This window comes from Aythya ferina (assembly GCF_964211825.1).
Source record: "Aythya ferina genome assembly, chromosome: 5".
Classification (NCBI taxonomy): domain Eukaryota; kingdom Metazoa; phylum Chordata; class Aves; order Anseriformes; family Anatidae; genus Aythya; species Aythya ferina.
The window spans coordinates 24294738-24319523 of NC_140301.1; the positions used below are offsets into that span (position 1 = coordinate 24294738).

A 24786-nucleotide genomic window follows, 5' to 3' on the forward strand; every position below is an offset into this window, starting at 1 on the left:
TTTTTGTTTGTTTGCTTTTGTTTTTTTGGTATATAAAGAATATATTAAGTCTGCAGAATCAAAACTTTCATGACAAATGGTATCTGAATAGTATTACTGCAAGTATATGTAAGCTTTATAAAAAAAGACGAGCAAATGGCTGTGAAGACAGAAAGCGTTCATAAGAAACCAGATCAATAACTATATATGATCTATAGTTAATATCACTCAAACAGAATATTTTAGCAACTTGGTATTCTTTTACCCTTACTGTCAACAGAGGCTTCAAGAAGTGGTATAAATTTTCTTCATTTCTGTGTGATAGACAAAAGCTCAGCTGAAATTAAAGACATAACCTTAAAAGCTCTGTTTTGATTACATTTAGTATATAAGGACGTCATTTGCTCATTAATTTTGTTTCTCTTTTCTATTGTTGGATCCCTGCATTTTTTTTTATCATTTGGGACACTGAGAAGGCACACTGCAGGCTCCGTGACATGATCAAACTAAGAGCAATCAGTATCGCATTTCCATTAAGACATAGTCAGCTTTGAGTAAGTCTCTAGAAGAAATAAACAACTGAAAGCATGAACAAAGGCCAAATGAAAAGTCTGTAATAACTAGGCTAACACTTCAGCTTTTTGGGTTACCAACGCAGAAGTTTCCTTGAAAAGTAAGCTTAAATAATTACTTGTTAGATTAAATTGAAAGGAAAAAACGAAAACATAAAGTGGCCTGTAGAAATGGCCTACTAATTGACTACTACATGCATAGTAGTCAACAAGAATCTCCTATGTAAGACTGAGACTTCCATTTTATCTTAATTTATCAGATAAGTATCACAATTTGTTCTATCCCATTATCTAACACCATAGTCTCAACTGTCCTATGGACTTCAGAGTTGTCAACTCTCTCTTGAATTTTATTCCATCTCTCTTCAAAATACATTTCATAATGTTATGTGACAATTATGCCACCATCAGAGCAAAAGAAAGATCTTAAAATGTTGGATAACTGGAAGCTATTGGAAGGGTGTGGTAATATACAACACCATATTTGTATGTTTTTAGGTGGTTCTAAACTTCAGACACAGTACTGAGCACTCAGAGGAAAGAATCTTCAGAGGACTGTAATTAATGTGTCTGGACACATCATGAGCACTATCAACATAGCCATCCAAGGGGCACAGTGCCTGAAATTCAGAATTAGACAACGACTATTAGCTTTAAAAATGCATGTGACTGGTTGAAGGAGATTTTTCCTCTTACTGGTCCCTTAATTACCCACACAGACGCATACTGAGACAGATTACATCTCAGTTTTGTTTGTTATGGTTGTGTGTTTGTTCTCCTTTTTCTGGGGGAACTGTTTATGGCTGCAGCAAAAAGATTTTAGTAAGCAAGTACTCTGATACAATATGAATATGTCTTTTTTTGCTGTAAGTCAAAGGGGCAGTCTGATTATGGGTCAGGAAGGGATTTCCACTTTTGTTAAACTCATACAAGTCTTGGGTTGTTTAGTTTATTCTGCAGAATTAGTCACAGATCCTCTCACTAACATAGCATCAGTTAGGTTGGAAAAGACTTTCAAGATCATCAAGCCCAACCACCATCCTGACCTACTGAGTCCCATCGCTAACCATGTCCCTTAATTACATGTCCACGCATTTCTTAAATATCTCCAGGTATGGGGACTCCACCACTTCCCCGGGCAGCCCATTCCAATGCTTGAACACCCTCTTCATGAATAAATTCTTCCTAATGTCCAAACTAAACCACCCCTAGTGCAACTTCAGGCTGTTGCATCATACTCTATCACTTGTCACCTGAAAAAAGGGACTGACACCCTCTTCCCTTCAGGTAGTTGTAGAGAGAGATGAGGTCTCTCCTCAGCCTCCTCTTCTCCAGACCAAACAACTTCAATTCCCTTTGTTCCATTTGTACAAAGTGTACATGCAAACCTAATAAACACAATTCCTACTTCACAGGAAGCTCAGTCCCTCTGTTCTCATCCTGTGGCATAAAATATTTTAAACTCTCAAGGTCTGATATATTTTTGGCTAAGTACACCCACAGGGTTCAAAATAGGAATACCTGGGTAAAATGCAATGGTCTGTGATATAAAGGTCAGACTAAATGATCTGGTGGTGCCTTCTGGCTGCAAAAGCTCCTAAAGCTCTGAAATCTGTTTTACCCACTACTTACACTCAGTCTTTCTACAGGCATTACTGTGCCTGAACGCTAAAAACCCACAAGAAGGCAACCATCTTACTCATTATGGCCTTTAATATCCCTTGCTGATAGTTTTAAATTTTTAAACAGCCCTACCTGTTGTGCTGTCTTTTATGTGTTCTCACAGTTACAGATATAATTTTGGAAGCAAAATATCTAAACAGTAAGCATAATAAAAATGAAACAGGTTAAAGCTTATTAGCAGTAGGGAGCAGATGTAGCAAAATCCTGCCAGTTCCCCTACATTTCCTCCCCAGCAGGGACTTTCTGTCAAGCTGTGAGTTAGCTCTATACAATAATGTAGGCTGCTGTTATTGCAATTGCACCTTCCTATACCTCGCTATTGTACTAAAAATTCACTTTGATTTTTGATTTCTTCCTTGGTAATAATAATATTTAAAGCAATTCCTGCAGAGCTAAATGTAAATTCCAGCACTGCATGCTAGATACTCAAAAGGGCATGAAAATGTAAAATTGATAAGAAAATTACACATTAAAAAGCTGTTTTATTTGCTTTAAAAATATTAACTTCCTCTCAACAAACTAAAGATTCCTGAGCCAAGAGATAACCAGTTAATGACTGGAGTTAAGATTCCTTGAAATACCTCTCAAACATATATCATTCAATATATCAGTTACAATGTGGAAAAAATGATAACTATTTAAGGAACAAAGTCATAAATTGATAGCAATATAAACTGAAAGCAAATGAAGTCTGCCACATGAAACATGATCACAGACTGTCACTCTGAGGGTTTTATTCTTCAAGTGTAGTGTCAAAAATAAGCACTTAGAAAAGAGAGTTGAACTGAATTAAGGACATTCAAGATGGAAAGATTCCACTTGAAATTCACTTGAGAATGTGTACCCAAATGCGACAGAAAATGAGAAAATTTAATGGTCAAAATCTGCTTTCTGGGCATTAAGGTTATCTGATTTTATGATTCAGAATTTAAATTTGAGATCCTGATTGCAAAGATGTTTTCTTTGAAAGTCTACTTTCCTTCTGAACTTTGAATTTGAGCTGTTGAGCTAATTTTCAAACCAAGTGTCAGCTCTTACCTCACATAGTCTAACTACAGTCACAAGTTCACCTGCGGATGTATAGCACCATTGGCTACTGCTGTTACACCTGAAATTAAATTTTGTAGTACATAGTAAAGGAAATTGTGATATTACTGGAGGCAGAAGAAAACCAATCTGAAAATTCTGGTGGCACTCCTAAACTCCTATTAATTGCCAGACTTTCACTCATTGAGACAAACACCTTTAAATCTATTATATGAAATAATAGATTTGGGTCAGCTGTCTGGTCTCTCTGTCCTGTACTCTCACCCACTGCCTATGGAAATTAACTCCACCCCAGCCAGACCCAGTATACCCACTAATTAAAGGAATTTCAGGGTAACTAATTTTAGGCACCTAAAAACGATAAGCCAATCTTGAGTTAAAATGCCTTTACATAACACATATTAATATATATGCTAGTTAAAACTTGATGAAAAATACAAATACATATTCATGGATATGTTTGGGTATGTATGTATGTACATTTATCCATATGCATATATATGTGTATGGGGAGGATGGGAAAGTGAAAATATGTATCTATACATCTCCCCTTGTCATTCTACAGAACATGCACAGGGAGACTATGCACTACTGAACAGATATCTATAATTCCATGCAAAGATACACTTGACAAATTATGACAAAACTTTACAAAAAATGCTGACTTAATTAGAAATGATTGACAATTAGTATTTTCATCAGTTAACAGTTACGTTTTCCTCTTTCACAGAATCACAGAATCAAAGAATCACAGAATTTCTAGGTTGGAAGACACCTCAAGATCAGAGAGTCCAACCTCTGACCTAACGCTAGCAGTCCCCACTAAACCATATCCCTAAGCTCTACATCTAAACGTCTTCTGAAGACTTCCAGGGATGGTGACTCCACCACTTCCCTGGGCAGCCTGTTCCAATGCCTGACAACCCTTTCAGTAAAGAAGTTCTTCCTAACATCTAACCTAAAACTCCCCTGGCTCAACTTAAGCCCATTCCCCCTCGTCCTGTCACCAGGCACGTGGGAGAACAGACCAACCCCCACCTCGCTACAGCCTCCCTTGAGGTACTTATAGAGAGCGATAAGGTCGCCCCCGAGCCTCCTCTTCTCCAGGCTGAACAAGCCCAGCTCCCTCAGCCGCTCCTCGTAGGACTTGTTCTCCAGACCCCTCACCAGCTTCGTCGCCCTTCTCTGCACCCGCTCAAGCACCTCGATGTCCTTCTTGTAGCGAGGGGCCCAAAACTGAACACAGTACTCGAGGTGCGGCCTCACCAGAGCCGAGTACAGGGGGACGATCACCTCCCTAGCCCTGCTGGTCACACTGTTCCTGATACAAGCCAGGATGCCGTTGGCCTTCTTGGCCACCTGAGCACACTGCTGGCTCATATTCAGCTGACTATCAACCATCACTCCCAGGTCCTTCTCTGCCTGGCAGCTCTCCAACCATTCCTCTCCCAGCCTGTAGCTCTGCTTGGGGTTATTGTGCCCCAGGTGCAGGACCCGGCACTTGGCCTTGTTGAACTTCATGCAGTTTACCTCAGCCCATCGGTGCAGCCTATCCAGATCCTCCTGCAGAGCTTTCCTACCCTCAAGCAGATCGACACACGCACCTAACTTGGTGTCATCTGCAAACTTACTGAGGGTGCACTCGATGCCCTCATCCAGATCATCAATGAAGATATTAAAGAGGACCGGCCCCAGCACTGAGCCCTGGGGGACGCCACTAGTGACTGGCCTCCAACTGGACTTGACTCCATTCACCACGACTCTTTGGGCCCGGCTATCCAGCCAGTTTCTAACCCAATGAAGCGTGCGCCAGTCCAAGCCAAGAGCAGCCAGTTTCTTGAGGAGAATGGTGTGGGAGACGGTGTCAAAAGCCTTGCTGAAGTCAAGGTAGACCTCATCCACCCAGCGTGTCACTTTGTCATAGAAGGAGATCAGGTTCATCAAGCAGGATCTGCCTTTCATAAACCCATGCTGACTGGGCCTGATCGCCTGCTTGCCCTGTAAGTGCCGCATGATGACTCTCAAGATAATCTGCTCCATGAGCTTCCCTGGCACTGAGGTCAAACTGACAGGCCTGTAGTTTCCTGGGTCTGCCCTCCGGCCCTTCTTGTAGATGGGCGTCACATTTGCTAGCCGCCAGTCAACTGGGACCTCCCCCGATCGCCAGGACTGCTGATAAATGATGGACAGCGGCTTGGCCAGCTCCTCTGCCAGTTCTCCCAGTACCCTTGGGTGGATCCCATCCCGCCCCATCGACTTGTGCATATCCAAGTGCCGTAGCAGGTCACCAACCAGTTCTTCATGGATAGTGAGGGCCACATCCTGCTCCCCATCCCTGTACTGGGTCTGGCTGGAATGTTAACTTTCCCGGCAGCAGCCCATTCAGTGCCGTACTCTGTACTTGTAGCTGGAACAGCAGTGTTATCACACCAGTGTTGTGTCTACTGCTGAGCAGCAGTGGCACAGCATTGGGCCTTTCTCTAACCCTCCTAGGGGGTGGGCAAAAAAGTGAGGAGAGAAACATCACTAGGGCAGCTGACCTAAACCAATCAAAGGGATATTCCATACCATGTGGTGTCACACTCAGCAATAAAAGGTGGAAACAGGAAGAAGAGGGGAGGGGTGGGCTCTCATTGAGAAGACGTCGGTCCTCCTCTCGAACACCGGCTGCGTGCGTTGAGGCCTTGCTTCAAGGACGTGGTCAATCATCGCTCATTTGTGGGAAGTAGAGAGTAATTTCTTTCCTCTGCACTTCCATATAGCTTTCATTTATTTTGTTTGTTTGTTTTCCTCCCTTTTCCCCTTTCCCTTTTATTTCCCCTTAGTTAAATTGTTTAGTTCATGGTAGTCTTTATTTAATTATTATAATTATTTCCCTTTAATTAAATTATCCTTATCTCAACCCGTGAGTTGTTCTTTGCTTTACTTCTCCCCCTCCTTATCTAAAGGAGGGGGAGTGAGAGAGCGGTTGTGGGGTTTAGCTGCCCAGCACGGTAAAACCACCACAATCCCCTTCCACCAGCTCAGGGTACTGAGTATCCAGAGAACAACCGGTATTGCCGCTAAAGACTGAGGCAAAGAAGGCATTGAGCACCTCCGCCTTTTCCTCATCTCTTGTAACTAAGTTTCCCCCCGCATCCAGTAAAGGATGGAGATTCTCCTTAGTCCTCCTTTTTGTGTTGATGTATTTATAGAAACGTTTTTTGTTATCTTTAACGGCAGTAGCCAGATTGAGCTCCAGATCAGCTTTGGCCTTCCTAATTTTGTCCCTGCACAGCCTCACTACATCCTTAAAGTCCTCCCTAGTGGCCTGCCCACTTTTCCAAAGATTATAAACCCTCTTTTTTCTCCTAAGATCAAGCCACAATTCTCTGTTGAGCCAGGCCGGTCTTCTTCCCCGCCAGCTCGTCTTTGGGCACGTGGGGACAGACCGTTCCTGCGCCATTAAGATTTCCCTCTTGAAGAGCGCCCAGCCTTCCTGGACTCCTCTGCCCTTCAGAACCGCCTCCCAAGGGACTCCACCAACTAGTGTCCTGAGCAGCTCAAAGTCAGCCCTCCAAAAGTCCAATACAGTGGTTGTACTGGTCCCCTTCCTGGCCTTGCCAAGAATAGTGAACTCCACCATTTCGTGGTCACTCTGCCCAAGACAGCTCCCAACAATCACATCCTCCTTCTCTGTTTGTGAAGAGAAGGTCTAGCGGGGCACCACCCCTGGTAGGTTCACTAACCAGCTGCGTCAGGAAGCTATCTTCCACGCTCTCCAGAAACCTCCTAGACTGCTTTCTCAGGGCTGTGTTGTGCTTCCAGGATACGTCAGGGAAGTTGAAGTCCCCCACGAGTACAAGAGCTGACGATTTCGCAACTTCTGTCAGCTGCCTGTAGAATTCCTCATCCGTCTCCTCATCCTGGTTCGGCGGTCTATAGCAGACCCCGACCAGGACACTAGCCTTGTTGTCCCTGCTGATCCTAACCCAAAGGGACTCGACCTTGTCATTCCCAGCCTCGAGTTCTACAACCTCGAAAGACTCTCTAATATAGAGAGCAACACCACCACCCCTTCTGTGCTGCCTGTCCCTTCTAAAGAGCTTATAGCCAGGCATTGCAGTACTCCAGTCATGAGACTGGTCCCACCATGTCTCCGTGATGGCAACCAAGTCGTAGCCTGCCTGCCGCACGATGGCTTCCAGCTCCTCCTGTTTGTTACCCATGCTGCGTGCATTGGTGTAGATGCACTTCAGCTGGGCCATTGCCTTATCCTCCGGCCTTGCCATCATTCCCCCTGGCACAGCCCCAACAATCCTAGCTTCAGCCCCATCCCCCTTCCTACCTAGTTTAAAGCCCTCTCAATGAGCCCTGCCAGCTCCTGGCCCAGGATCCTTTTTCCCCTAAAAGATAGGGACCCGTCTGCGGCCATCAGGCCAGGTGCTGAGTAAAGTGCCCCATGATCGAAAAACCCAAGATTTCTGCGTTGGCACCAGCCCCGGAGCCACGTGTTTAACAGGTGAGCTTTCCGTGTCCTCTCTGAACCCCTCCCTGCCACCGTAGGGATGGACAAAAACACCACCTGCACTCTTTGAGGCTCACTCCCTTCTTTATAGAGATATATGAAGTTACCTACTTTGTCATCTACAGAATACGGATACACCACAAAGGTGCTTATAAATGAGATGCATAAAGACCTGCATAATATTAACACTGAGTAATGTCTAAAATGAAATCAAAGTTAGATTTCGAGTGTTACCAGCTGTGTTACAACTAAAGGAATGACAAGAGCTATACACATGTATCACAACAGCTGGAAGCATTTTTAATTTTCATCCATAAAGCTGAATAAATACAGAGAGGAAGCTGAAAGTGATTATTCACTGCTGAGCTGGCATGCATGTTACTGGGTACGGACCAGTTAGCACTGGTTGTTTTTGTTGTGCAAACACTTAAATAAATTTCAAATAATGATAGTTCACTTTTAGGTTGTCTTACATACTCGTTTAAAAATGGAGTACAGAAAAAAAAATATTATTTTTTTTGTTTTATCTTGACATTTATGAGTAAAGAAATCAAATATCTATAATTGATTTAAATATATACACACATACATGTGATTTAAAAGCCACTTGGATATTTTTAGAGAAGGGAAAAGAATGCGATCAGCACAGAGAACCAGAGATCAAGATAATCAAGTACTGGAATTTAGTAGGATCCCTTGGACTGTACTATACAGTAGTAAGCCAGTATTTCCACTGGAAGGCAGTGCAGATTTAGGACAGACCAGTTGTAAGTAAAACATGGAGGCAGAATCTGGCTGTTCTTTTGGTCTTTAGGATTAACTCATCTGGATGAGAACAGAAGAACTCCAGAGCCGATGAATGTCCTGAGGTTGGTTCCTTCATTGTGGAGATCTAAAGTGCCCTACAGGTAATTAGGACTGCAGTTTAATACAGAAGTTTCTTGAGTGAAAATAGGACCTTCATCACTTTTAAATAAAAATGGCATCTTACCCTCTGTATGGAGGCACTGACAACAGGTACCAGACTCAGGGCTGAAATCCTCTAATGGCTTTCACAGCCATCACAAGTAAGACTTTTGACCAGAGGCTCTGGTCTGAGCAAAACACTGGATGCATATATGTCCTGTTGCTTAGCACAAAAGTGACAGGCTCAAAGCAGAATTAATATTTTCAGCAAAGGAGATGAAGAATCACTCAAAAAAACTCTTATTAATGGACTGCTCCAGGGGAAAATTAGTCAACCTGGATGAACTAGGCTCTTTACTACCCTGAACAATTTGACATGTGCTTCTTCAGTGTGTCTAACTGAAAAACAAAGTTAATTTGCATGTATATATTACCTGTAAATGCCAAATATGCTAGTGTAAATCAATTCATGGGAATCAGAGTTATGGTGCCTTATACCAGCTGAGAATTTGATCGCATCTCTATTTTCACCAACATTCACACAAGCAAGAAACCCTCCCTCCTCTTTCTTATGTTGTTCATATTTTATGTTTATGTTCTACAACAGATTAAATTCATGTACACTGTTTAGAACTTTATGCAATCATATGTTTATTTATATGTATATTCATGTTCTAATAATGGCTTTAGGTAAGAACACGTACACTGCTTCATTGTTCTTTTTGTTGACTAAATTCCTTTTTAAAATTAATTAAGTTTCCACTAAATTACAAATAGGGTATTATAATCTTCCTTTTTATAAGAAAAAGGAAATTGGCAATTCTTTTACCTTGCATTGTGGCCCGGTGTCAAAAGGCAGAATAGTTTCAAGGACCTCCAGAGTTCCACTATCTGCATTTGACCTGTGTTAAATATTCTCATTACAGTCGCTTCAAATGAATACAAAAGCTTTGTTTAATTCTAACACAGGGGAAATGAAATACACCAGGCACAAGATGAAAGACCCACTACCACTGTGCTATTTGAATGCACTGCTTGTTCTTAACGTGGGCCATAAAAGAAGCCTGCTTTAATACATCAAACTGTAGAACACTCAAAATAGCATCTAGTAGCAAAATAAATGTTATAAACCTGATGAGACAATAAAAGGAAACAGAAACATGTATTTTCTTCATATGGAATTTTTGATAGGTATAGCTACTGGCTTGTGGCAATGCTTTTCAAAAATATTTAGTTTTCTTTTGCTAAAATGACCAATTACACTAATTAGTCTGTGCAAGATTTTTCTGCAGTGTAAATGTAACAGGGTTTTAATCTATCATTTATACCTTTATAACATTTGTTTTCTTCTTACATTTCAACTATTCTGTTTGAGAAGCTAGTAAAAGAAGACCAGTTAAACTAGTATTACCTACACTATTTTCTATAGGACACAGAGTTTACAAAACTATTTGGAAATCTAACAATTGTATTCAACATAACCATTAACTAATATGTATGATAAAATATACAAAAACATGTACCTGAATATTACAGACTTACAAAATCTGTTCGCGATGCTGAAAAAGTACATATCCTCTCATGGAAAGCTTTTATTTATTTATTTATTTATCTTATATTCCTTTTAGGTTTTATGGTAATTTTTTCCATAGGTAGGTAGAATCTTAAACTCTGTCCAATCTGTTGCAATAAGAACAAGCTTTGACTTCCGGTATTTGAGCATAATCTATTTCTAATTAGGATAAAGAGTCAGCGAATACATGAATTTTATTTAAATTCATGCCAGTCTGCATACTTCAAATACTACGTGCACATCTGAACAATGCAGCACACTGCTGTTTTACAGATCCATGGTGCCATTCTAAATGAGTGCACTGAAGACATAATTACTCCAGAAACCACTGCACACAGCTAGACAGCTTCTGGTTCTGGAAATAACTTGTTTATAACTACCTTGCAACTCTGCAAACTTTTGTAGGCAAAATGGAAAGATGTATGGTAGTATGAATGGTACTTGTGGGGGCATCAAGGAAGGTACAATGCAGGTGTTCCCTACAATGGGCTTTTAGATGAGTGATCTCAGATATTATAAAAAAATATCTGGTTCAAGCTAATTTACATCTTTTGACATCTAAACAGTTTGTAAATCTGGACAAAAGGGTTTAAATCTAGCTACATACATTTGGCACCAAGCTATTCAAGTGCTGCAAGGAACCCATTCATAATATATATATCAGATCAAACATTGCAAATCTTTTTTCCATCACTTCTGCATCATGCGATACTAAGACACACATTGTCAACAACCTGACTGGCATTCCTGACAGCATGAAAGTCAGCTCTAGCACTCTGCTGGATTTGAAACAACCGCAGGATCACAGCCACTCATACTGAATTCTTACCATAAAAAGGGAATTTTCAAATCTACATTTGCTCAGCAATTTATTGGAAAGAGTACCACAAAACTCAAACTCAAACTCAAACTAAAACAAACAAACAAACAAAAGCTGTGTTATAAAAGCCAAAACACACATTTTTTCACATCACATGAAGATTTTGCCAGGTAGATTTTTCATGGCTGACTATAAAAAATACAATGGGAGCAGCCTAACGAAATAACTCAGAGTGAACATTGTGGTATTAGAACTTTTAATAAGCCTGCAATTACATGAAATGTCTTCTTACGCAACGCTTCCCTCTATTCTTAACAAAAAAAAATTGTTTTCATTGTTTCCTCCAGCTTTTCAAAATCTCCCTTCACCAATAGTTTGGGATTACTCACAAATACAGGCAATGCGAAACTTTGTGGTGGTAACAAAACATGGAGTACTAAATGTGCTAAATAAAACTATACATTTTTCTTTTTATAGCAAATAAATTAGAGATAACATTTCAGATAGTTCTAGAAAATCTGCCTCAGATTTTTTTGTATAACACCAAATCAAAATATGAGCTGAAACTCATTTTTATCATTCAGTCATGTTTATTAAGAACTATATTTCAAAAGGAGTAATAGGCCTCCAAACTTAACTTTAAGTGAGTTATTGTGCTCTTAACTCAGAGAAAAATTGAACTAGTAAAACTTTTTCATGGAATGTACATTTGATCAGCAACAGCCAAAGCCAGTATCTATTACACAGATTATCAAAATTGACTTATTTTACTGGCCTAGCTATACCCACTCTTGCTGGGGATTAGTAAAATGTAAGAATAATAAAACAGAGCAGTTAAACAAGCTGGAATGCCGGCAGTCTTGTGACACTACAGCATGTTTCGCCTCATGTCAGTGAGAATAACGAAAGAAACCAAAGAGCAGACATTCAGAGGTAGAAAAAAGCAGTTGTGATCTTGCCCGTCTCAACTAATCTAGTGGAGTCTGCTGCACAGACAGAAGTGTAATCCATGACCTAAAATACACTAACAAAGTACTACAGTGATGGTTCTGCATGGAAACCCATAGGGAGGAGGAAAAGCAGGTAGAGAGTGGACTCAGCTCTGAACTAAATATAGTGAGAGCACTATCCAAACAGCACAACTCAACCCTCATTGAATCAAGTGTGTTCAAAAAGTAAATTAATAAAATTTTGCAGGCACAGTCACTGTTATATCATTATACAATAATTATTTGGAATATTTCCATCTATCAATAATACCATCTGTCCCACCCAATACAAATGGACTACAACCCATCTGGCTTATTTTTTTTCTATTGATTACTCTGCTGAATGAGTTAGCAAAACCGTTTACAAAATCATCATATTACATGACACTGTCATTAAAAGATGTGAAGTAAAGAAAAACACAAGATGAGACTTAATTGGAAAACTGTCAGTTCTTCTTCCAGAAAGTTTTAGCGATGCTATAAGTTTTTTTTTCCTTTTCTTTTTTTTTTTTTTTTTTTTTTTAGCTACTTAAAAAAAAATGGAAAAAAAAAACAACCTGTAAATGCTGACTACTGGATTAGGTGGAAACTGTTCTACCACACTATCACACAATTGTTACTATTTCTGAAAAGTATATTAAAGAGGTTCCCCAAAGGTATCTCCTCAAGACTGTCAAAATGTCCCAAAGTATGCTGGTGAGAGCTTAAAACTTTTCAGGACTCCTAAAGAGACTGTGGAAGGAGTATATCTTAGAAATGGGGTGGTGGAAGCTGCTGAAGGCTGGCACTTGCATTTGTTATTTCCTATTATGTTTCCCAGGATTTGGCTTTGATTATTTGTTTGCATAATTGTCTCCATTCTATTTTTGCAGCCTATATTTCTTTTAACTACTGCTTCCCTTCAATTTCTACAACAACCTTAATAACAATGCAAAAATTTCTTGTCTATCCACAGAATTTAACTGCTTACCTATCCTCTATTCTAGTTTGTCACCCTATTCTAGTTTGAGTTTCTATAATGCTCTGTTAGTTTTAACACAGGAAATCTCTCGTGTATGTTCACAAGGTTGATCCAGTGATTTTTTGTTTTGTCAGCACAGTGATTTAGTATTTCTTTGGAGTGAGTCCTCTCTGAGGCTGCTCTATTATCCTTCCCTCCTCACTCATCTTTTTTCCTCCACAGTGGGTTCCTCGAGGTTACAGCCTTCCATCTCTCCACCATATTTCTGTTTCCTCTGCCACCCTGAATGGCTTTTCCAATGACATGCCGGTTCCAGCTGATGCAGGAAGAAGATAGGGGGGCAGGGCCAGATTCCAGCTCTGTGAATATGATCCTTAATGGCTGTGGGTGTCTGGATCTCTGGGAGGCAACGTTCAGGGTGGTACTGGAACAGTAAGGCCCCAGGGAACAGGGACCGGAGCACAGGCACCCAGCAACGATTTGGAGCCAGGGAAAGCAGGATGACAGCAGTGGAAAGGAGTTGTACAGGTAGTACGGAATGACACTGAAATATGTTTATACGGCCCCTATATATAAAATATATAGAATGATTCAACTTAAGTTGCTGACTAGTAGTACTTAGGTAGAGGAAATTTACCAGACATCACTGTGACAGAATGCTAATCATGCCAATGCCAATGATCTAGTCAGTGTGCTAAATACACGTACCTCAATCATAATACACCATCATTCTGCTATTAAACCCAGAACATTCATCAAATAGAACTGTAAAGTCTAAAATCTTCCTTAAAAACACAATTAAATGTATGGTTTATAATGTCTAGTTTACAAGAAATGAATTTTGAGCTTCACTGTTTTGTTTGCACAGTCTCTATTATTTCCATGGATGACAGAAGCAGAACAATTTCAATTGAGACACAATTTGCTCTTATTAAACAATCTGTAGGTTGGTATTGATTCATGCCCTTGTCTGCTGCTTGAAATAAAGTTCAAGAATAATAAAATACTTTTTGGTTTGGCTGACTTAATTTACTTGCAGAAAGCAGAGCGTTATTTCATATAATTGTATCCAATAGAACTGACTGTAGTAGTATTTGAATACCAAAAAATAAATAAAAACTAAGACAAATAAGGGATGTGCTACTTATATTTTTAAATACAGATGCCTTTAGAGTAAAACTACTGTGTTCTGGCTTCCACACAGTAAGACAGTATTTTACAAGCTACTTCAAATAAAATATTAAGAGGTGTGAAAACAACATTTCCTGTTTTCAGTGATTCTATGGAGTCAGGGACAAGTGCAATTTAATAATTTGTCAGAAAACTTTACCATTTTCCTTCTTCTGAGAACAGAATCAGACAAAAAGAACATTTCTACTATTACCGGCTAGGACTTCTCCATCAATACAAAACCTATTGATGAACGTCTATTTGCGTTAACAATTACATAATCAATTATATTTTCAGGACAGGACAATTTCTCCCCCTGGTTTTCTGTAGCAGAAGCATTTGGTACATCTTTCCCTATGCTTTGCTGTGCACATAAACATTACTAATCAAAAAGTATTCATAGCCTGAGGAAAAAATCAATTCTGAATCTCCTTTTGACAAAATGGTAGGGAAATTGGAACATCTGGCTGCTAAAAGCATCTCTTTCCCACTGATATTTTACATTTTTCCAAAGCATTTTTAGATCATTTTGCGGCACTCTTTACTTCATCTGCTATCTATTTTTTTTGCTATTTCTGATTATTTCATTAATGAATATGATCCAAAAAGCACAGATTAAGATTGATAAGCATCCTATAGACTTGTTTGATGTTCTTCTAGGATGTTTTTTCTTAAATATTCCTGAAACCTGTTAGGCAGCTAACTCTTCACAGAAGTGAGTGTAGGCAGCAATCCATTTTTTAAACTATGGCTTGAGCAATCAGGAAGTGATAACAGCCAGATACTATTAAAAACCCAAAAGTAAGCAACCTCATGTGGTATTTTTCCAGTAGCTGAAAGAACTGTCTAGTGATCTCATTACGTCAAAGAAAGGAAAGACTAGATAAACAATCTAGTACATAGACTAATTACAGGAGACTTAAAGATTATATCTGGAAAACGGAAAAGTTTCAAAGAACTGGCAAACACTACCAATCTGCCCTGAAATCTGTGTCTGTATGTACTACAAATGAGTAGGCATGTAGGCTACATGGACATGGTACATGTTATTAATCAGTCACATAGCAAAAAACATTCTCAGCTTTTCAAAATGACTTTATAGGGCACTTTCTGACAATAATTTCTCTACCCTGAATTAGCTTAATGCTACTACGACTCCATGCAATGTCTCTAATTACTGCCTCTTAAGTCATCATAAGATAGTAAATCATCTAAAACATTTTACCTTAAGATAATGTTACTAAGATATACTTGAATATGCACTGGTGTCATACTTGCTGTTTCCATTTAAAGCTTGCAGCATCAGTCTAAACCCTTAAATATGGCAGTCAACATTATCTTAAGAACTATATTAATATCTCTGCAGAAAGTCTTAGGATCTGATATAAGTATGGCTAGCAAAAACAAGCCTGAGGGCTTCCTAAGTATGACACAAGCTTTGGAATATCATCCCTCACAGAAAAAAAGAAAACCTAGGGCATTCATGAATTTGAAAATATTGGTATAGCCTTCTGTGTGACTAGAAGAACGTCTTCTCTAGAAGAATGTGTCTTTCCTAATTCAGTTTTACTGTTTCCAAACCAATCCATAGAAAGGTATGACCATTTTTCAACAGCACTACAAAAGGTGGGGTTATTACTGCACACTGAGGGTTAGCTACTTTGGTGAATTTTTAGTACACAAGGATCTTAATAACTGACCTATTTCAAATATACTGTAATATTCAACTTTTCACAAGGCATTCACCAAGAATACCATAACATATAAAAACACCTGACAGCATGCCCTAGAATAGAAATTGCAAATTGTAAACAAACCAACAAATTTTACATTAAAAACACAAACAATCATATCTTAGCAGACTTAAGAGTGCTACAGAGAAGACTAGGAATGTTTCAAATTCAATTTGCTTGGTCTTGGAGGAGGGTACTCAGGAGGGTACTTTATTAATAAATCTAGGTTGATTGTGTCAACTTCCATACAAAGCTTACATCTTCACTCAGAGACAAGTGCCTAGTGCAAAGACTGAAAGTGAAGGCAAAAAAAGACTTTGGGAGCATTGTTCCTTCTATGGTAGTATTAACACAAGCCATTTATCTCCCTGAGAAACTATAGCAAGTTATATTAAGTTGCATAGCAATTCTGTAGTAACTACCCTTGTTTAGCCATTTATGAAGTAGCTACATATTATTTATTTAAGGTTTTTGGCCAATACCTTTTTAATGCTTGCAGAGTATTCTGTGGCCATGGTACATTGGTACATACACAAAAGAAATTATTATAGTATGATTATAAATCACTGGGGAAATTATTATGCTATTAGAGATCATCTAGGGTGAACCAACAGACTGGCACATGCCATCCTGGTCTTAGAAGTTCAGCTGAATAATAAGTAATAATAAGCAGTAAACTGCTAAACTCAGTTGTCATGACAATATTGCTTGTAAGAAAGAATGGGGAAAAAACATTTCAACAGAACAAGTAATAAAAAGTTAAAGTAAAATGCCCAGTTCCTATTATGTAAAAATATATAGGCAGAGGTAATTCAAATACAGCATTGTTCTCATTTTTGCCTGAGGAACTGGCTGCTCTTTAAGAGTTTTTTAACATATAGCTTTGGGGAATTAAGACAAAGTTAGTGATGAATGTAACTTTCTATTAAGCAATTTTCTGTCTCAATTGTGCACAGCCACTTATGAGCCAGAACATAACAGCTCAATCAAACGTTATTATATCAGCTTTACTTGAACCCCTCTGAAATGTACAGAGAAAATTTTGATATTACTGCAAGACTTAGGGGGAAAAAAACACAACCCAGAAAGAAGAAAATGGATATCACAGCTACCTTTTTACATTCTTTTAATTTCTTCTGCCATATAGAATGAGCGACAGGAACATGCTTGCTGTCAGTTACATAGCAGCTCGCTGTGATGATGTGGTAGAGCGCTGTCTTCTGGCTCATAGCTTGAAGGACTCTCTCAACATGACGGAGGGCAACTACACTCTCTGTCCATATGCCGCCACTAACAAGCTGCATAGTACAAGGTACTAGAGCTATCTGTCCAGCACAGTAGAGAATATCTCCAACCTAGGGAAAAAGAAATAAAACAGTAAGTAAGATTCTGGGAGTGCAAAGAAAACAAAGGAAGCGTTTTTCACCTTTCCAAGTAATTTCTTCCAACACCACTCTTCTTTGCCATCCTTTGTCACATCACTAAAAATGTTGCAAACATGGCATTCTAACAGTCATTTTTGATACGGATTTATATATACTATATGAATACAGCACTGTAATAAACTTTAACAGCAAGTACATGGATGTTTGTGTCAGTTCAAAATAATATCTGATGTTACTGACTGTTACTGCTGCTGGATGACACTGATGACCCAACACGGTTAAATATATTGATTGAATATATTGAATATATTGACATCTATATTTCTTTTAAGTAAGCTTCCATTTTTCAGTGTTCCATTTGTTTCAGTGTTCAGTTTCAGAGCGATGATGTATGCTCTCTTTCAGAATGTTATAAAAATCGTGACAATCCAGAAGGTAAAAGGAAATTACAGACTGAAAATAAGATGCAAAAGAGTGTTATTTAACTAAAGAGATGGATTAATCTTTTGAAAATTGAATTAAATGGGTGGCCAGATATGCCATAAATATATGCTAAGTTGAGCTGCAATGCAGTTACTTTGGGCTGATTTTCCTAAAACTTCCTGGCAACACTCTGAAGACCTACTTTCTTAATAGCAGCCAGCAAAGGAAACGTTTATTCTTATTATTCAGACATCTCAACGATTTATTATAAAATCTTAATGTAAATATCAAAACTTTTCATCCTCTTATTCTGTAGTTCTCTAGAAAGTCAGTACATTTCCTGATCAGTGAGGCAGTGAATGTTATTCCAAATCAAAAGAAAACTAAGTATAGAAATGGGAAGTAAGGTGGGCGTAAGCAGCTTTGAAGTCTGCACAGAAAGCAATTTGCAATGAGTAAAGAGAGTGAAAATGGACTGTGCAAGGAATCTTCATGAAAAAATTTCCAGAACTTACTGTATAAACTGTAAAAATTCCTCAGAATTAAGAATAATTAAAAAAGAAATCTGTGTCCTAGAAGACATGGCAATCAAACCATGTGACAGACCCATATGCAACTCCAAATCTGTCCTCGTAACTGTCTGTGTCTCACAAAAGACTCACACGTGTAACTATTGGAAGAGTATCTTATACAATTTGGCATACAAGTTCTATGATTAGCAGCTGAAGAGGGGGAGGAGGCAGAAAGGAAACATAATATATCAACTGACACTCATCAACTATTTAAATTGTTTAAAATATCTGAAATATTGTTTTGATAATGCTATATATAATCCTGAATTTTGAAAAAATATGCAAGTAATATTTTAGTTTATAGGAACAAATGGTCTTCTCTTTTTTTTTTTTTAGTGCTATTTTAAAATATGTGCCATTGAACAAGGGAGTCCAGCCAGCTACCAAGTGGCATACTGACAAGATGAGAAACAAATTCAGGAAGATATGATTCGGAGGGGCACAGGTTTGTTTTTAAAGTAAGCCATTCATTTTCACCTCTGCTAAGTGAAATTCATGTTATTAGTCGAAAATGCCAATACAGGTAGTAAATACTTTTACAGAAAAAAAAAATCACACTAGCAATGTTTATTCCTTTTTTTCTGTTGGGCTCCTGGTTTTCCATGCATCACCCATGTTAATTATTAGGTAGACAGAAGAGCTGTTCAACCAGTTCACTTCCCCTATTCTTGAACAGATTGTTTGAGACATAATATGAATACTAATTAACGATAAAATATCTGTCAGTGTTTTGAAATATGGACCAAGATAGCACTTTCTTAAAGTATCCTGGATAGTATCCTGGATAGTTCTGATACAATTAGCCCCATTGGTCATAAGCAAGGTCAAAAAAAATCTCTGAAGGATTTGAGCAAAATTGGCACTGCTTTTGGCTCAGAATCAGTGGGAGTTTTGCAGAGTTCTTTAAAAAATAATTAAAAAAAAAACCTCTGTTCCTAACATACTTGTTTGTATCTTAAGATGCAATTAATAGAAAAACAATATTCTCAACATGCCACCATGCTATGAAAGGGTGGATACAACGGGGAAAGAGGGAAAAAGGATCAAAAGAGGCCACAGGTTTTCAGCAACTTTACTTCAGGACATAATTTAGGGTAAGGAAAGGGGGAGGGATGTTTCTCTTCTCTTTCCCAGTGACTTGGTCATGAAAAGCAAGTATAAATAAACAATCAGCAGGGGCAAAGCAGAAAACCAGTAAAAACACTGTTTAGCAGATTTCAAGAGATTGTCTCTGAAATATTTGAAACATTATACAGAAAATTGTTAGCAGAGTAAAAAGCATTTAAAACAGGGAAGATTTTATAATATCTTGTTCACAGTACTGAAATCTTACAACAGGAGATGTCACAATGTATGGTGTCAGTCCTTGTGTTGTGAAAGTGTTGTGCAAAACCCTGATAGAACTTTGCAACAGTTTATCCTTTTGGAGTATCTTCAAGGATAACAGAAGATTTTTCAGACTATAGATTCACAGTGTATCAAGTCTAGAGGACTTGTGTATCCAGGAAATTCAGCAGAGAAACAAATCTATAATATAATGGATATGTATTCATACACTGAGGATTTAATTTTCACTTTAGCCAATACACATATTTCCAGTGCTAAAATTTCATTAAATATTGGACAAAAGAAAAAAAAAAATAAAACAAAAAACTTGTACTGCTGAAATGCTCACTTCTACCAATTTATTTCCAATATAGCTTGAGCAAAGCTAGCAGTTTATACAAGGAGCCTCTTGCAATTACAGATTCTTTTACCTTTTCTTTTTCATTTGTATCACTGCAAGTTAAATGAAAGGTGAGTCTTGTTAACCTAGCACAATAATTTGGCAGTTCTTTGTTTCAGTTAGCACAACTGTAAGTAATCAAGGGAATTCAATAGACAACCAGAACCTCAAAGTAGACAATTCATACAGACAGGAATGCTAAGTTCTTATTTAAGAATTACTGCTTTTCAAACTGTACTTCTGCTGCTAGAGATAAGTCTAATACAGAGCTAGGTCACATCAATGAGGAGGGAAGAAGGTACAGCAGCAACTGTCCTTCTTGCATTCATTTTTTATAAATTCAGGAATTCACTTTTTGGAATGAAAGCATTCCAGGCTACAGTGGAAAGGAAAAGTCAGAATGATGCTTGGTGCCACTTCAAATTGTTCTATCTCATGGAAAAGTCTTTAACAAGATTGTACGTCACTGAAAGTACACAACATATCTGCATTTTCAGGATGATCCCTCCCACAAAATATAATTCAGGAAAAGACACAAGGAGAAAAACAGACTTAATTGGACATAAGGACTAAGTTAAGCTGTTAATTAACCAGAGAAATCTATAATTATTTCTTCTTGGAAAGGAACAGAAGTAACAGGATACCTCTAGATTTGCACCAAGTTGTTGTTGTTATTAAAGGCTAACAACAAATGGCTTTATAAAAACTTTACAAAACTTTTCCTGCTGGTATTACTAAAACTTACTGGTGATTAACTGGCATAAATATATAAAGTGCATAAAAATTCTGAGAGACATTCAATCATTCACGTATAGATTTTTATGACAATGCTAATATTTGCACCATATGAACCAACGCATGTTTCTTGGAAGGGATGAAGTCAATATGTAATCAAGCAAATCTTTGTTCTGAATGCAGTATGGTGTCTGAGTGACTGCTGCCCTTTAACAGGTCAGGGTACACAAAAGATTCAGTGACCTTTGACCCAACAGTGAAATAACCTACCATTATGTTCAGTCAATGTAAATAAGCATAACTGACAATGTGCTAATAGGCTGCCTCTGGTCAGCCATGTGTACCTCTGACCTTAATGAAGACCTAAATCAATTAATACTCCAGGCAATAAAGACCTCTGGCTGATTAAGTTAGCTAGAAATCATCTTTTCTAACAAGATTAAAGCTGTAAGGTGGTGAACTTTTTATTTAATATATGATAATCCTTTCTTCCTAGGGCCCTCTTATTTTAGCTAATGATAGTAAAATTGCTTTTTGCAATGTGAAATCTTTTATTCAACTACCTAGTGTGAATAAAGTTTTAAAGGTACTGTTCAGACAATGGTAATTGAAAGGCTTTGAGTTCACACTCGGAACACAAATTACACCTGACTAATATGGTTCTAATACATCACAGACTTCAACATGATGCACATGTTTTTCTTTGAACTATTTAGCCTACACATTTGTAGGCTAAAAATGCCACAAATTAGTTGATCATATACAGTTTAGTTTAAACAGTTTTTCTTTTGAGAATACGAATACAGAATCAGCAGCTAAAAGATAAATGAAAAACAAAAAAAAAAGTTATAATTATAATTTTAAAAAGTTATAATAATAATATTAATAACAAAGAATGAAAACCTACTTATAGCTTAGTAAAATGCTTGCCTATCACCCTCAAAATTGCAGAACTTCTAAAATAAAATAATATTTTCTTAGGTATGGTCAAAATAGTATAACTAATCAATAGCACCTGTTATTTCTATCTTATTGAAGTATCTGTAACACTTCCACAGTTTTCAGAGATTTATAACTTAGTTTTCAAATGCTGTGACTGCAGCCTGCTAATTCTCATTTTGGGATGGAGCTCCATACGTTTCAAAATCTATTTGATTGCATAACCTGCAAGACTACAAAACACTCATTTCCTTGCTTTGTCCTTAACAATTACACTTTATATTATCAGAGTGTGATTTGGATTTTTCTCTTTGAACTTACATTTGTGGGTTGCTAGGCCACAACAAAAATCCACAAATCCACAGAGCATTTTTGTATTAAGAACTGAAGTAAAATACTGCAATGTCATGTATGTAAAATAGGCTGTACAGCTTTTTTTTTTTTTAACTGTAGTTTAGCAAAACTAAGATACACTGTCCCACAAGGTCATATTTAACACTAAACATATTGTCTTAACTCTAAAGGCACGCTTAAAAAAACATGTTGTTTTTTAAGTTGGAAACCACAGCAAAGAGCAGTATCATGTCCTGTGCTATGCACAAGAACTGATAGTTCTCTAAAAAGGGCTAGTAAATCAGCAATACGTTGGAAGAAGCCACAATACTCATTATTATGAATATCAAATCAACTTCCAAAAATACAACCAAGTATCTCTTATTCCTACTCTATGCTACCCAACAGTAAACACCTCTGCAATTCTCTAAAAAGCAAATAATTACATAATTCAAACTGAGCCTTTAAACTGTGCTGGATTTATAGCAGACAATCTTGTATAATACCTTTCTGAAGGTCTGCAGCCCATTGAAGTTTAACAAAATGCTATATGCGCAGACTTGAGAGGGACAGTCAGGTCAGAAAGCATAAGAGAAAGTAAGTTTCAACTTCAAAAACATTTTTAAAAAACTTCTAGCTCATCACAGAAAATTGCATTATTTGCATATGTATCTGTGGCAATGTGTTGGTTACATTTTAAGTCTTGATCAATGCTGAATCAATTTTTACAACTGATGGCAATAAAACCTACACATTTCTGATTTTCAGAAGAGAAGGATTCTGTGATGATTCAAACTGAAATGTTCACATAAAAAGACCTCAAAAGCTGTCATTCACATTCCAGGAGCATATAAAACACAAAACAGAAATAAACCTAGCTTTTAAAGTTTTAAACCGTAGTTATAAATATCTAGGAAAGGTCCCAATAAAGTGGGTGAAAAAGGCTAATACATACATCTATGTGAGCATGACAGTGAGGCTGAAGTCTGCTCCTGAACTCCCATTTTGGTGCACTTAGGAGCTCCAAAACATAGGGATGAAATGAAGAAAATGGAGGTAAAATATTCTTTACTTACTATGCATATTTTGGTCAATGTCTCATACTGGCACACAAGGTACATATTGTTCCTTTATGGAAAATGATAATAGGCAGTTCAAAGACTTAATTGCCGTAGAGGATAAACTGCTCTTCACATCTAAAAGGATGTTTTTTGCAAAATAGAAAAGGAGCAGTCTCCCTACTGGAAAATGAGCAAGCTAACAAGTGTATTATTCCTTGATGCATTTCTTTCTTGGGACAGTGAAATTCTAGTCTTCATGACTATTAATCTGTCACCTTTTACAAAGCCTACCATTTCCTCTCAAGCTTTTGGAAAAAATCACAAGTTCTCACACAACCGTATTAGCAAAATCTGGCAACTGTGAAAAACTGCAGAACATTCAGCTTTATGAGCGTACCTTATCTAAAAGATGGGAGTAAAACTTCCCTGATTATCATTTACTCATTTCTTATTCGTATCACTTTGAATGATGATGCCAAGACCAAAAAAAAAAAAAAAAAAAAAAGGAAAAAAAAAAAAAAGGAGCTAAGATTAGTCTATTCTACATGTATACTATTTGGGGTGGGATGGGGAAGGAGAGACTTCAAAAAATCAGTATTTATCAGTAAAAGCAAAGGCATATTCAGGGTCCAGAAAAGCAAGGTGGAAAGGATTAGTGTCTAAAAGTGTACAGTGATAAAAATGACAATGTGGAAATGGAATATTGAGCAATGAATACCAACTTTTTAGAAAATGCATATTATGTCCAACATCATTGACTGCATTTTTGAATTATAATTACATATGCATAGATAAGAGAGTATAATAGTTGTAATTCATCTGGATTCTTAAAATATCTGATACAGCATCTTTTTAAATTATTTTTAACTCTCCTAATTATAAATGCTGTTAACTAGCTGATAGTCTGTAAGGAGAGAGTAATGAAAATGCCAGCGTACTGAATTGGGGTGCCGTAGGGATTGGTATTAGGCCTGATTTTATTTAACATCTTCATTAAGTCAATAGAAGAAGGGATTAACAGCATGGTAATGAAACCCACAGAGGATACTAAATTAGAATGCGCACCAATTGAAATAATAAAAATGGACACAGACAGATTTGAAATACAGGCAGGAAATATCAAAATGAGACTTAGCTTAGGAGAAATGGAAACTTACACCAGAACATATGGCAAAAATGTTTTGAAATACAGATATTCATAACAAGGGAGAAAACTTGACTGCAGAAGTGCTGAGCGTTGTATATTAAATCATAACTCTTCTTTACTAGAAGCAAATTCAGTATAATACAAAGAAGATACTGTCTCTGTTCTCATGAAAAAGGTCAGGTTCATCAGATCTATCAAATGCTTGTTCCAGGGTAAGTAACACGAATCCTTCACTAATGATAGAGTAAAATTTTCTAAAAACTCAGAAAGTGGTACCATACCCTTTAGGAGAGGTATGATTTCAAAATAAACGCTGTAAACGTCGAGTGATATCAAAGTTTCAGCTGATTATTTGGAGTTTTTAAGTACTTTTTTTCAGAAGTTTTTACATTTCATCATTAACACTGATTTTCAGTTCACAGGTTAACATAGCTGAATTTGAAGTATGAAAAACATTTTAATCAGCTAGGGTAAGGATATAGAAATTCAAAAAATAATACTTTTGTTTTCCTTTGTTAAATGGTA

At 37.5% G+C, this 24786-nt stretch overlaps 1 protein-coding gene across 10 annotated transcripts in view; it reads right to left on the reverse strand.

The window, feature by feature from the left end:
* Window positions 1-24786, reverse strand: part of DPH6 (diphthamine biosynthesis 6) — a 208383-nt gene that overhangs the window by 44672 nt on the left and 138925 nt on the right. For all 10 annotated transcript variants that reach the window (XR_014693418.1, XM_084520499.1, XM_084520498.1 and 7 more), the window contains one exon: window positions 17053-17295. Coding sequence is in view for 9 of the 10 variants with exons in the window: in XM_084520499.1 (XP_084376625.1) it covers window positions 17053-17295 (243 nt within the window). In the remaining variant the exon portion in view is untranslated. The remainder of the gene's footprint in view (window positions 1-17052; window positions 17296-24786) is intronic.